This window comes from Xyrauchen texanus, chromosome 22 (genome assembly GCF_025860055.1).
Source record: "Xyrauchen texanus isolate HMW12.3.18 chromosome 22, RBS_HiC_50CHRs, whole genome shotgun sequence".
NCBI classification, from domain to species: Eukaryota; Metazoa; Chordata; class Actinopteri; order Cypriniformes; family Catostomidae; genus Xyrauchen; species Xyrauchen texanus.
The window spans coordinates 15,652,747-15,665,947 of NC_068297.1; the positions used below are offsets into that span (position 1 = coordinate 15,652,747).

The 13,201-nt window shown below is 36.9% G+C and overlaps 1 protein-coding gene across 1 annotated transcript in view; it reads left to right on the plus strand.

Annotated features, from left to right (window-relative positions):
* Window positions 1–1,079: 1,079 nt before the first annotated feature.
* LOC127662415 (mitogen-activated protein kinase kinase kinase kinase 3-like) overlaps window positions 1,080–13,201 on the plus strand; it is a 32,152-nt gene continuing 20,030 nt past the window's right edge. The window contains exons 1-18 of the mRNA XM_052153570.1: window positions 1,080–1,278; window positions 4,379–4,436; window positions 5,393–5,483; window positions 5,820–5,884; window positions 5,998–6,053; window positions 6,143–6,190; window positions 6,901–6,943; window positions 7,038–7,110; window positions 7,200–7,331; window positions 8,946–9,008; window positions 9,136–9,217; window positions 9,323–9,439; window positions 9,826–9,904; window positions 9,994–10,052; window positions 10,144–10,184; window positions 11,080–11,118; window positions 11,321–11,377; window positions 12,316–12,370. Coding sequence (XP_052009530.1) covers window positions 1,183–1,278; window positions 4,379–4,436; window positions 5,393–5,483; window positions 5,820–5,884; window positions 5,998–6,053; window positions 6,143–6,190; window positions 6,901–6,943; window positions 7,038–7,110; window positions 7,200–7,331; window positions 8,946–9,008; window positions 9,136–9,217; window positions 9,323–9,439; window positions 9,826–9,904; window positions 9,994–10,052; window positions 10,144–10,184; window positions 11,080–11,118; window positions 11,321–11,377; window positions 12,316–12,370 — 1,254 coding nt within the window. The 5' untranslated portion in view covers window positions 1,080–1,182. The remainder of the gene's footprint in view (window positions 1,279–4,378; window positions 4,437–5,392; window positions 5,484–5,819; window positions 5,885–5,997; window positions 6,054–6,142; window positions 6,191–6,900; window positions 6,944–7,037; window positions 7,111–7,199; window positions 7,332–8,945; window positions 9,009–9,135; window positions 9,218–9,322; window positions 9,440–9,825; window positions 9,905–9,993; window positions 10,053–10,143; window positions 10,185–11,079; window positions 11,119–11,320; window positions 11,378–12,315; window positions 12,371–13,201) is intronic.

The window sequence follows — 13,201 nt, forward strand, 5'->3', positions numbered from 1 at the left end:
GCTCATTGTGGCCATAAAGTTATATTTGAACTTGATCAGGACTTGCAGGACATGTTTCTAAAATGCATCAGGCATGTTTAGATGTTCATTTGGAAACATCTGACACTGAAATTAGTGGTGAGGACGCAGGAAAGGTTTTCTTCTCATGACTCTTCCATGAAGGTCATATTTGTGCAGGTGTTGCTGCACAGTAGAGCAGTGCACCACTAATCCAGAGTCTGCTAAATCTTACTTCAGGTCTTTTGCAGTCAAACAGGGGGTTTGATTTGCCTTTCTAGCAATCCTACGAGGAGTTCTCTCTGAAAGTTTTCTTGAACTGCACCGTTCCTGTTAACTGTTAACTGTCATTTCTTAATTACATTACGAACTGAGGAATCGTCTACCTGAAACCCCTTTGCTATCTTCTTATAGCCATCTTCTGCTTTGTGGGCATCAATTATTTTAATTTTCAGAGTGCAAGGCAGCTGCTTCGAGGAGCCCATTGCTGCTGATTTTGAGACAAGATTTGAGGAGTCAAGAGTATGTATAAAGCTTTGAATTTTACATCACCTGGTCTTTTCAAATGATGATTGCGAACAAGCCATAGCCCTAACAAGCTAATTAAGGTCTGAGACCTTGGTAAAAGTTACCTGATACGTATATATATATATATATATATATATATATATATATATATATATATATATATATATATATATATATATGTATATATAGTAGTTTGTCTATGATTATTATTAATTTGTATAATTCATTTTAACTATATTTATAGTCTTATTATTATATTATATATAACTGTATTATTGATTCGTTTTCAATCACTCGCTGGGTTCTCCACAGTCAGACTGCATTTGTGCATTTTGTTATTACATTATTATATGTCAAGGGCATTTTATTGCATTTATTTTGGTTGATGTGTCGTGTCCGTAGATATAAATAATAAGCTCAATTTTATGATAGTGTTGACATCCAGGACCCATAAGTTCATCCTATGCCACCGAACAAGCGCAAGTACGTTGTTTTAATAGTCACATTGCGCATGCGTACAGGAGGACATGTTGTTGTAGTTCGGTTGGATTGGACCTTCATATCCCTGCGTTACTGAATGTCCCTGCAGTCTTCGCCGACCTCCCGTTTCTGACATCAGGACCTTATATATAAAGGCAACAAACGGTAAATCGCAGGATGAATATAAGTCTGGAGCTGTCGCGGAGAAACCCACAGGAAGACTTTGAGTTGATCCAGCGGATCGGGAGCGGAACCTATGGGGATGTGTACAAGGTAGAGGTTTACAGCAACAAGACACTGGCTGTGTATCACAACCTAGTGAGCTACGTTTCTAGACTGCATTTTTATGGGCATTATAGACTCGTGCCAAACGTTAGGAACGCACATATGATGCCCAAAAATGCTCACTAGGGCTGAGACGCAACCAGTGTATGCAGAAAAAAACAGATCTGTATGTCTGTCTCTGTGTTTCAAACAGTGTTGTGTCTATGATATGGTGTGATGTACTAAAAGCCTCTAGAGACATTTATTTCCAAAGTAAACAGGGCCTTGCAACTCTGGAAAGCCAGCGCAGGGCTGTCAAACCTCAAACCCTCCTTTTAGCTCTTGCATCTCTTTCATGCTTCTGTGAAATGTGTGTGTAATAATACATAGTGAAAGTGTGATGCTCTCAAAACTTGTCAAGAAAATATCCTGGTTCTAACAAATAAGAAATAATATTTTGCAACTAGAGAATCAAGCCTATGTTTAGAGACATTAAGATTTTTTACATAGTGACATTATTTTCATGACAGTTAAGCACATTTGACCCCCCCCCCAATTCTCATTACAGCAACACGAAAAAAGAAGGTTGTTATGATATTTTTATTACAGCAATTCTCATTACAGCAATGTGAAAAAATGTGGTCATTGATATTTTCATTACCGTAGTTCTCATTGTCGCAGCACGAAACAAGTGGTTATTAATGCAATTCTCATTACCGCAATGTGGAAAAATTTAATCATTATGATATTTACATAACCACAATTCTCATTACCGCAACCAGATTAAATGTAGTCATTATTATCATTACCGCAGTTCATATTACCAGAATGCGAAAAATGTGGTCATTATGATATTCTCATTACCACAACTTCCACAAGGGGGCAGATGTTGTCAATGTGTTAGCATGTGTAATCTTGCCCTGCGTTATTAATAAACACTATGTGTGTCCAACTTCCTCTAGTAACAGGATGTGGCTTAACTTTAAAATGTTAGTGTGTCTGTGTGTCTGTTTGCCCACAACTATGTCCATCCTGTTTGTTCATAATTGTTCCTCTTCCTGGGGTTTTATAGTGTGCGTGGGTGAGAATGTTTAAGATAGGGAGTAAGTGTTTATGTGTATGTGTGTGTGCATGCGTGCATGTATGTTGGTGCCTGCTAGGGCTGCTAGATTATTGCCCTTAATATTGTAATTGCGATTATTAATGATGATTAATAGATTACTGTGATGTCACCAAGCAAGCAACCATGCTTGCAGGTTCTTCAGAACATCAGGTGGTTATGGGCTGCAGTTTATTTTAAGCATTAAATACTGTAATAATATTTGTCAATCTTACTAAAGGTTATTATAAAGGTATATGTATGGTTTACAGCGATGACATTTATGTGGGTTCTTTCTGAACTATTGACAACCAGTTTGAACTTCAGTCAATATGCCTGTGCATCATATAACAGGTTGATGTATACACATCCTCACACATTTAACACACTTCCAAAGCCTGAAAAATGTGTCATAAAAATAAAAAACTACCATCAGACATGCAATATGTGCCTTTACTGCTTAAATTATTGGTCCACATACAGTAAATTATAATATATGACACATTCAATAGACAAACAGAACAGCTGATTTAGATTGAACTTCCTTACTGCATTTAAAATCACATATTGTGATCTTGCTTGCATAAACTCATCGTTAAATCATATTTGGCCTCAAATCTGTCACAGTTGTTGCACTTTGGGAAGTTTGTGCTATTCGTTAAAATTTAAATCTACCAACAGCATTTGGTGGTCAAATAGGAATTTATTTGAGCAGATGCGATAACAATGACGATGGTCTGTGAAATCGAAATCGTGATTCGTTTTTCGATTATGTGTGCAGTCCTACTGCCATCAAACAGAGCCTTTCCTGAGATTTCATGACAAGATCGGTGTGTTGGTGCTGGAGAATGTGGGGCGTTTGTTTTCCATGTTTAAGATCGAGCACGAGACTAACTAAACCAGCAAATACACATTGAAAATGTTTTTCCATTAGCTGCACAGAGACTGGCAGTATTCTTGCTGACCTGAAAGCTTTAGGCCTTAAACACATCTCTAACCAGACATGTGAAAATATGAGGCGTTTACAAAGTGGTGTCAGCATTTGCCATCTTTTACCCCTAGTGTCAGTAAGAATTCACATATTTGGGATACTAATACTGTAAATGGTTGAGTATTACAATATCATTTAATTTGATAGAAATGCCTTACTGCTATTGGAAAGGCCCTGTGTGAGTGTGTTAGTGGTGCATGTTGAAAGCACAGGGAGCATCAATACAAATATTTCCTAGCTGCCTCTGTTCAGTATCACTTTGCATGCTGAATGGTATCCTTAAAAACTAAGATAAAGTGGTGGAATCTCTCTCTCTCTCTCTCTCTCTCTCTCTCTCTCTCTCTCTCTTTCATTGTCCCCATTTATATCTCTCTTTGTCTCTCTCTGATGACATCATCCTCACTTCTCTGTGGCAGACAGATGTCCCTCAGTTCAGTCTTATAGTAAAATCCTTTGTGATTCAGAGATTAGAGAGAGAGAGAGAGAGAGAGAGAGAGAGAGCATGCAAAATACTGAGTGTGTTTTCCCTAAAATCCTTTCAGATATATCATTGAATAGACATGTACAATATACTGTAGCTAATTACATATGCGTACTGTAAATACAAATATAACAATGTATAATTAAACATCAAATGCATCATATCAAAACTGTGAACATGTGTTAATCCATTAGATCAGTCCTAAACCAGTGTGTGTGTGTGTTCACATCTGGCAGATGATTGTTTTTTACGTGGTTTGCTCATCTGCAATATGTCTATAAGACGTTTCCTCTCGGATGTCAATAAGACATTCAGAAGATGTATTTGAGACATTTATGATTTAGAATGTTTGTAAATCTGATCTTTTTAAGATGTCATTAGATTGTGATGCTTTTCAGATGAAAAGATCTAAAACAGACATCTTGGAGATGTATTTGTGCTATCTGGGGGGTGAGCATTCAGTTATAGGGTTTGAATGTGTGGCTTGAAAGGCTTAGAAACTTTCATGCTCTAATGGCTTCATGCTTTCCATTTTCAGGCTCGTAATGTCAACACTGGAGAACTGGCTGCTATCAAAGTCATCAAACTAGAACCAGGTGAGCTGCTCTTAAAGTGATGTTGCACACATAGTGCCGTTTAACCACCTGTCGATAGTGCTCTATCACTGTCTATCTATACTTCAGGTTAAATATTTCTACTTGACGTGTTCATGCATATTATAATTAGCAGTGTGATCACTCACTTTTTTGCAATTCGTTTCCATTCATGTTATTTCCAACAAGCTTTAAGCAGTTAAGTTTATAGCAGTCTGTGTGCTTGAAATAGGGTTGTGAACTGAGAAAACAGTTTTGAATGTGTTAAGAGAGAAAGTGGGTGCCACAAAATAATATAAAGTCAATATAGTCAACAATCTTTCCATTGCATCGTCCTTGCTGGTTGCACACAACAGCAAATATACAACTCATCTAGTGTAGTTCAATATGCGAACAAATGACTCTTATGAATCAGTCGATAGCTCCTAAATCAGTCTTGAACTCATGATTTTTCATTTGAATCGGTCAGAGCGGTTATTGTCTTACTGAATTTACTCATTATTTTCAGTCAATGTCTGATTCAAAATACTTTTAAATTGTGTTATGTATTGTATTGTATTGAATTGTGTTATGTATACTTATATCTTGTAATACTTAAATCAGTCTAATTAGAGACTGGTTGGTCATATGCCAACGCACACATTTATAATACAGTTATTTGTCAACTAATTTAAAAGTACAACAAAGTAGGTTTTTTTGTTTAATATGTAGGGTCAGTTATTACATATGGGACTAATAGAATTCTAATGTATTCTTGTGTAATCCCTAATGAATTGTTAAGGAGCCAAATCTCTTTCGTTACGATTCACATCCCTAGTTTGGATTGCAACGAGCCTTGATTTGTCTCTTTTTATATTTTATATACTTCTTTCTTTGTATATATATATTGTTCTGTGGATTGTTCAATAGATTGGCTGACTGGTAGTAATTGATTTCCCAATCAATTTATTGATTTGCAGGAGAAGACTTTGATGTGGTGCAGCAGGAGATTATTATGATGAAAGATTGTAAACACTCAAACATTGTTGCATACTTTGGCAGTTACCTCAGGTACGCAAGTACACTTGAACATCAAACACCAACATGTCTTTGGCATCAGTTAGTTAATAGCTCTTATGCACATCTTACCTCCCATGTATTTGGTTGTAGATAAAAGTTCTAAAATTGTCTAAATCCTTAAGTATACCTTGATTAGTTAGCATACTTGAATGGTCTTATGCAACCTTTAGAGGTATTGTCAACTCCATTAAACATGCATCATTAAAACATTATTAAATAATTGTATTAAATATTAATAAACATTATTAAATAACTAAATGTGATAAATCTTACAATAAATGTATTGAAATTTAGACAACTGTTTGGTTTTTAATCTGCCTGTTTCAGGAGAGATAAATTATGGATCAGTATGGAATATTGTGGTGGAGGCTCACTACAGGATATATATCATGGTAAACGTTGTCACTGATACCCAAACAGCAGTTTGAAATATATTTACCCTCTTGAGTTGTTTTTTTAAGCAGTATCTCTAATACAAATGTTTGTTTATATCCGCATTTAACAGTTACGGGCCCCTTGTCAGAATCCCAGATTGCATATGTGTGTCGGGAAACCCTACAGGTATATGCACACGTATTTACTGATGTGTAAAAGAGGAAGATTTTGAATGATGAAAGTGGTAATATGTTTTTTTTTTGCGACCATTACAGGGTGTTTACTACCTCCATAACAAGGGCAAGATCCACAGAGATATAAAGGTACAAACTGGATGTCCACACATAATCAAATCTCACCTTAAAAAAATCGTTAATTAAAAATCAAAAATGAATATTTTGTCATTATTTACTCACCCAAGGAACACAGAAATGTTCACATAGATCTTTTCCATACAATGAATCAAACAGTCTGTTCAACACATAGAACTGTTGTATAGCTTCAGAAGACGTGAAATATAGTGCACAAGTTGGACTACTTTTATGGTGCATGTAAAGTGCTTTTTTTTGGTCTCTGTGGACTGTATAACTGTGGTCATTTCATGGAAAAAGATGTATATTGAGATTCTTTGAAAATCTATTTATTTGTTTTCCACTGGAAAAAAAAAAAGAAGCACATTTGGGTTTGAAACGACATAAGGGTGAGTAAATAATGACACAATGTACATTTTTGGTTGAACTATTGCAGGAGGCATTTCTCACATTTCTAAGATTAATACACATGTCGCACTTGACTATTGTCATCACACAAAAATTCATGTTTCTGGAGACGGAGATAAGAAAAATAAGACTTGTAGACTCATGTTTGTTAATTTAATTGTTACTTGTTCTTCTTGACAAACAGTTCAGTGGGTCAACAGCAAGACCTGCATGAGGTGTTTTAGTCATAAGCTTCAGTCTTTGCAAAGAATGACTTGAATTCATATCATAAAGGGGTGAGATGTTCTCACAGTCACTCTGCTTTGGTTTTGTAGGGAGCAAATATTCTTCTAACGGACAATGGCTATGTTAAGCTAGGTAAGAAAACACTTCCTGTGAATAACACAAACAACTTTTCATTTACTCAGACCCAATTCATTTTCTCTCACACCTTCTGACTGTCTCTCTACAGCGGATTTTGGGGTGTCAGCTCAGATATCAGCAACTTTAGCTAAAAGGAAGTCCTTTATCGGAACTCCATATTGGTATGGCGGTCCTCTGCTGTCTGTAATGCTGCAGTATTTATTTAAGTTTTTCATTCTAGCTGAATTTCTCTTTCTGTCTCTCTCTGCAGGATGGCACCTGAGGTGGCAGCAGTAGAAAGGAAAGGGGGCTACAATCAGCTGTGTGATATTTGGGCAGTGGGCATCACAGCCATTGAGCTGGCAGAGTTGGAGCCGCCAATGTTTGACCTGCACCCAATGAGGTGTGTGTACACTTACTTGTTGGTAAGGTGTCACTGTGTTCCATTATCAGATGTTACAGTGGTGATACCATTTACTAAATGAATTAATCCCTATTTAGCAGATATCATATATTTCAGCAGATGCCAATAAGACAACTAATTTGCAAGAGAATTAGTCTTGTTTAGCCAGACCTTTGACTATAAATATAAGGTCTGGTCAACTTTGCAGCTTATTCTGGACAAGAAACGCCCACTTATACAGGAAGAAATTGTTTGACATGCAAAGCGACCAAATAATTACACAGCAGTGTCAGTCAACACTGGCCTGCAGAAAAAACAGCATAGAAATTGGTGTTAAAATGTTTAGACTTTGTAATCAGAATTTCTGTGTGTATAAAAGTCACAAGTACACAGACATAACTCTTTAGAAGTTTTTGTAGAAACATTGTAGAATAAACAGTTCCACTCGAGGATATCTAGTTTACTTGCTACGTACATTATCTAGAATTATTACACAGCTCTCTGGAATACTCAATTCTGATTGGTCATCTAGCGGTCATATATTTGTGAGTAACAATCACACATCCACATATAGCGAGCCATCTTTACTACTTCTCGGATCACTGTGAGATCTCAACAATTAAGCTAGTTAAATAATTACAATTCAAATCAATGTTTCATGTGCATTTATTTGGCAAGCAGCCTTTTAACGAGCTGGATAATGAGCAGTCATTAATTACAGAATAAACACCAACAAAAATCTGACGCAAACCGGAGATGCAATTCAGCTGTTCAGTGATTTCTTTCTTCTCACATTATTATGTAATTTTAACAGATCAATATTTTATGACCATGTATTTATTTAAACTGCTCAAGAAGGACTTTAAGACATTACAGCACTGATATATATATATATATATATATATATATATATATATATATATATATATATATATTTTACTGTGAACATCCTGGCCATTTTAGGCAAATTAAAAATCCTGGTTTGACTTTTTTAAGGACTCTCCAAGGCAAACCAAAACAAAATGTTTTACTTGCATTATAACTTGTGGACAGTTTTGCAACTTCCTTTGGTGATTGTTGTGCTTTTGGGGATATTTGATCATTGGCTATGCGAAAACAGTAATTCTTGTCAAGTAATTTGAAAAGTCACAGCAACTCGAGTCAGAACAGCCTGAAGGTCTGTGCCAAGATTGGTGGGTGTAGCTTTAAAACTCTAGGAATAGTTACATTCAGAAATGTTGGTTTTGGTTGAAGGATTTTGAAAAAACCTTAAACCATGTCTGTAGAATTACAGCATGTTGGCTTTCTCAAACCAACATAATTAACAAAAGTATCTTTCAAAGATTTGTTGCCACTAACCTGGTAAACTTTTAAACTAAAATATTTATTTTTGCAACTAGGTACCTTGTAAACACAACTCCTGAAAATTGCGAGAAGCCAGCCAATTGCATTAAAGCTTGCCAGACCGAGAACGTGCTCACAATTTTTGTGTTCAGTATGTCTTTGATGATAAGTAAATCTGAGCAGAATATTGGGTGGGGGAACCCTATATTTAGTCAGTTCCACTGTTGTCTCTCTTCTTTTTCACACTTTTATTTTCATTTCTTTTCTCAGGGCGCTCTTCCTAATGACCAAGAGCAATTTCCAACCACCCAAACTGAAAGACAAAGTCAAGTGGTAAGGCTGTATGTGTAGTATGATGTTAATAATTGTGTAAGAAGTGCAGGACAGTTTGCAATTGAATGATAAACACATTTGTTTTTAAAGTTTATCAACTCCTGTGATGTGTCTTTGTCTCTTGAAGGACAAATAATTTCCATCACTTTGTGAAAATGGCTTTGACCAAAAATCCCAAGAAGAGACCAACTGCTGATAGGTTACTGCAGGTAAGCTCCGCCCTATCTCTATAGAATGTTTTTGATTGGCTACAGTGATCATACACCACTTAAAAATGTTTTGTTTCATCACTAATCTGTTTTTATTTTTTGTAGCACCCGTTCTTTACCCAGCCACTTAGCCGGACTCTTGCCATTGAGCTGCTAGACAAAGCCAACAACCCTGACCACATCACACACAGCGATGTAGAAGAGGACGACATTGACCCAGAAGTGATGTCATACCCCTGATTCTTTTTATTATAATCAATTAACAATTGGGAATCTATGATAGTGCTAAAGCACTGATCTCTGATTGATTGTTTCTTTAGATGTATATCCTAAGTGAGGGCAAACAGTTCTGCCAACTGGCAGGTACAAGTGTGTGTGGTTACTCACACAGCAGTGTGCATATGTGACTGTATGTGTATGCATGCGAGTTATGTAATTGCAGTGCCTTGTAGTGCTTTGTTGAGGAAAGATTGGGGGGGTGGGGGGGTCTGAAGGAGGTTAGGTTGTTGTAAATAACACCAAATGGACAGATGTTCTGAAAAAGTGTGTGTATAACTTACCTCAATAACTTTACATTAAAACTTTTTATTTGGCTTGTATGTTTTTAGTCTCCTGTGTCAGTTCCACATCGAATCTGTTCAACTAGCAGGAGCTCGAGAGATGGAAAGACTCTGTCTGAGATTAACTGTAAGTCATGTGCTGGCCAGCTGCTTTACTCACTGAATGAAAATATATAGAAGAATTCTCATATGTCTGTGTGTGTACACCACTTTTAGTTGATAAGGTGAAGTTCGACCCACCTCTGAGAAAAGAGACAGAACCGCATCACGAGATGGTTGGTGACACAATGCTGATGTGTTTTTTTTATTGTAATTTGGTGTGTTTGTCTGGCTCGTCTAATCAGACTGTATTTTTGTTTTGTACAGGATCTACAGTTAGAGCCCCAAAGCATTCTTGGAAACAACAAGTGAGTTAATTTTTGTGTTTATTGCATAATAATCTGATTATTGTGCTCTTTAAAGTCCAATCACATCCAACTTAACGGGAAAGTTAACTCAGTCGACAGCATTTGTGGCATAATGTTGATTACTACAAAAATGTATTTAGACTTGTCCTTCCCTTTGTTTCTTTTCTTTTTTAAGCAGAAATCTGGGTTACAGTGAAGCACTTGCAATGGATTTAAATGGGGCCAATCCGTTACCGTTAAAATACGCACTGTTTCAAAAGTATAGCCACAAGAAGTAAACTGTATGGATGTTAACATGATTTTAGTGTGATAAAATCACTTACTGACGTTTTCTGTTATAGCCAAGTTATAGCCAACTTCATTGCCTTGGCAATGTAAACCCCAAAACCCTAAAACAACTGTAAAATGACAATTTAAACAATTTTACAGCTCAAATAGTCCTTGAGTTTTAACAGAAGAATTTATATAATGCTTTTATAAAATGATAAGCTTCACATTTCAGCCTTTTAACCCTCCAAAAATTGGCCCCATACACTTTTCAATTGGAAGTGCCTCGATGTTACCTCGAGTCAAAATAATTTTTTGTGGGAATCAACATTATGCCACAAATGCTGTTGATTGAGCTTAACTTGTGTTGAACACGGAATATTCCTTTTAGTGAATATAGAAATGCCCTAAAATCTATCTCTTTCCAGTGCAGTATGCAATTAAATTATTAATGAATTAAAACATTTGAAATGTTAATCACAATTATATGGCTCACAATGAATCACCTGCCAAAATTTCATAACCGGGATTTGTGACAGCCCTAATTTGTTGAGTTTATACTGATGTGTTTTTGTGTTTCATGCTGCACATGTGTAACAAGGTCTTTCTCTCATGAATTACTCTTTAGGAGTCTATTAAAATCTGTTGCTGAGGAACTTAATCAGAGGTACAATAAAGCCCCTCCCATCCTTTTGACTAGTCAGCCAAACTGCTTTGCAAACTAATCACCTTTGTAGGCTCAAGTCCTTTGCTTGGCACTAAGCTGGGCTTACTGCTTATCTGTACTGCGGGAGTGTTTGTGTATGTGTGCGAGTGTGTGTTCTCTGCAATCTTCTCTGGCTTAGCCTCACACTTTTCATCTCTCTCAGGGGTCATGTGACACATTTAGAGAATGAGGAGGAAGATGAAGGTGATGATGATTTGCAGTAAGTGAGAGGAAGATGTGTTGTGACATGTGCATTATTCAGAAACACCCGTGATCATCAGTGATTCCATGTGTGTTAATGTGAACCAGATGTAAGATTGTTGGATTTGTTTAGTTTGTTTTTCATTGTGGTTGGTTTTTAGTTGCTTGCTGGCTTAGAAATGCATGGTTCTTGTGAAAATGTGCATTTGCGTTCTTGAGTTGATTCATACGTTTGTTAATGGGAAACCAAAAGACTTTAGTATTTAATTGGCTATTTCACAAGTGAATAAAATGTTATGTTTTCTAAGATATTCCATGGATTATTAGAGGTGCTTGCAATGTCATACTTGGGGTTTGGAATTTGAACAAACCAATAACTCGAAGTTGTTAAATCTGGTGTGTTATTCACCCTGCACCGTTTGTGCTACAGACATGAATGATATCTGAAATTAGAGGTCAACGGATAGTGGATTTTACAGATACCAATAACTTAAAAAAAAAAAAAATACACAGAGAAATCTTATTTTGAAATAACGGAGACTTGGCTCCATTACAATTCTCTATATGCAAGTACCACCCAAGAATACCCTAACATTATGGTGTTCAGTGTTGCACTGGCATGCACCATTTACATTTTCTTCAGAAACTCCACTTTGCATTATACATAAACTTACTTATTTTCACCCAGTTTGAAAACAACCTCCAAATTGAGGACATTTCCAAAATGTGTTCTTCCTACATAGAGCTTCCTGGAAGAGGCAACTCAAAATAAAGGGTAGATTGAACTTGTGTGTTTGTCTACATGACCATTCTTCTTGACATTGCATTTTCTTTCTCTCTGATCTTATCCCTGTGTGTTTTCACTATCCGAGTAAACTCCATGCATCCCTTTTCCTTTTTTGCCACATCTTGATTGGTAATATAGATATACAATATGAAGTGTGTGTGTTCTTACAGCTGTAACTCCACTTCAACCATGAGGCCGAAAGTACCACCACCACTTCCACCCAAGGTACATTTTTTTCTCATACACAAACACACCATACACACACTTGCTTTTCCATGCAACACGTGTCACACACCTTGTCCTAATTAGGTGCGATACAAGATAATGCTGTTTTTACATTATTGTTCCAGTTTTGTTTCCAGAGAGCAATTTGTCTATCCACATCGAACATGAAACTGTTGCATGTTATGACACAATCATAGCAAATTTGAATAGTTTTGATGTTTAATGTAATTTATTACCAGTATTTTGAACCAATGAGATTTTACAGTGGGCGGAGCTAATCAATATGTCTTTGCAGAATTAGAAACCAAGCAACCTGGTGGCCTGGGTAGCTCAGCGAATATTGACGCTGACTACCACCCCTGGATTCGCGAGTTCGAATCCAGGGTGTGCTGAGTGACTCCAACAAGGTCTCCTAAGCAACCAGATTGGCCCAGTTGCTAGGGAGGGTAGAGTCACATGGGGTAACCTCCTCATGGTCACTATAATCTGTGGTTCTCGCTCTCGGTGGTGCACATGGTGAGTTGTGTGTGGATTCCATGGAGAATAGCGTGGGCCTCCACACGTGCTACGTCTGCACGGTAACGTGCTCAAAAAGCCATGTGATTAAATGTGTGGATTGACGGTCTCAGACACAGAGACAACTGAGATTCGTCCTCCACCACCCGGATTGAGCCGAGTCACTACGCCACCACAAGGACTTAAAGAGCATTGGGAATTGAGCATTCCAAATTGGGGAGAAAACGGGAGAAGAAAAAAATGAACCAAACCAACCAAATGTTCTGTCATAGTGGTCATGGCTAGTTAGGGCAAAATTTCAGATTTACATGAAAG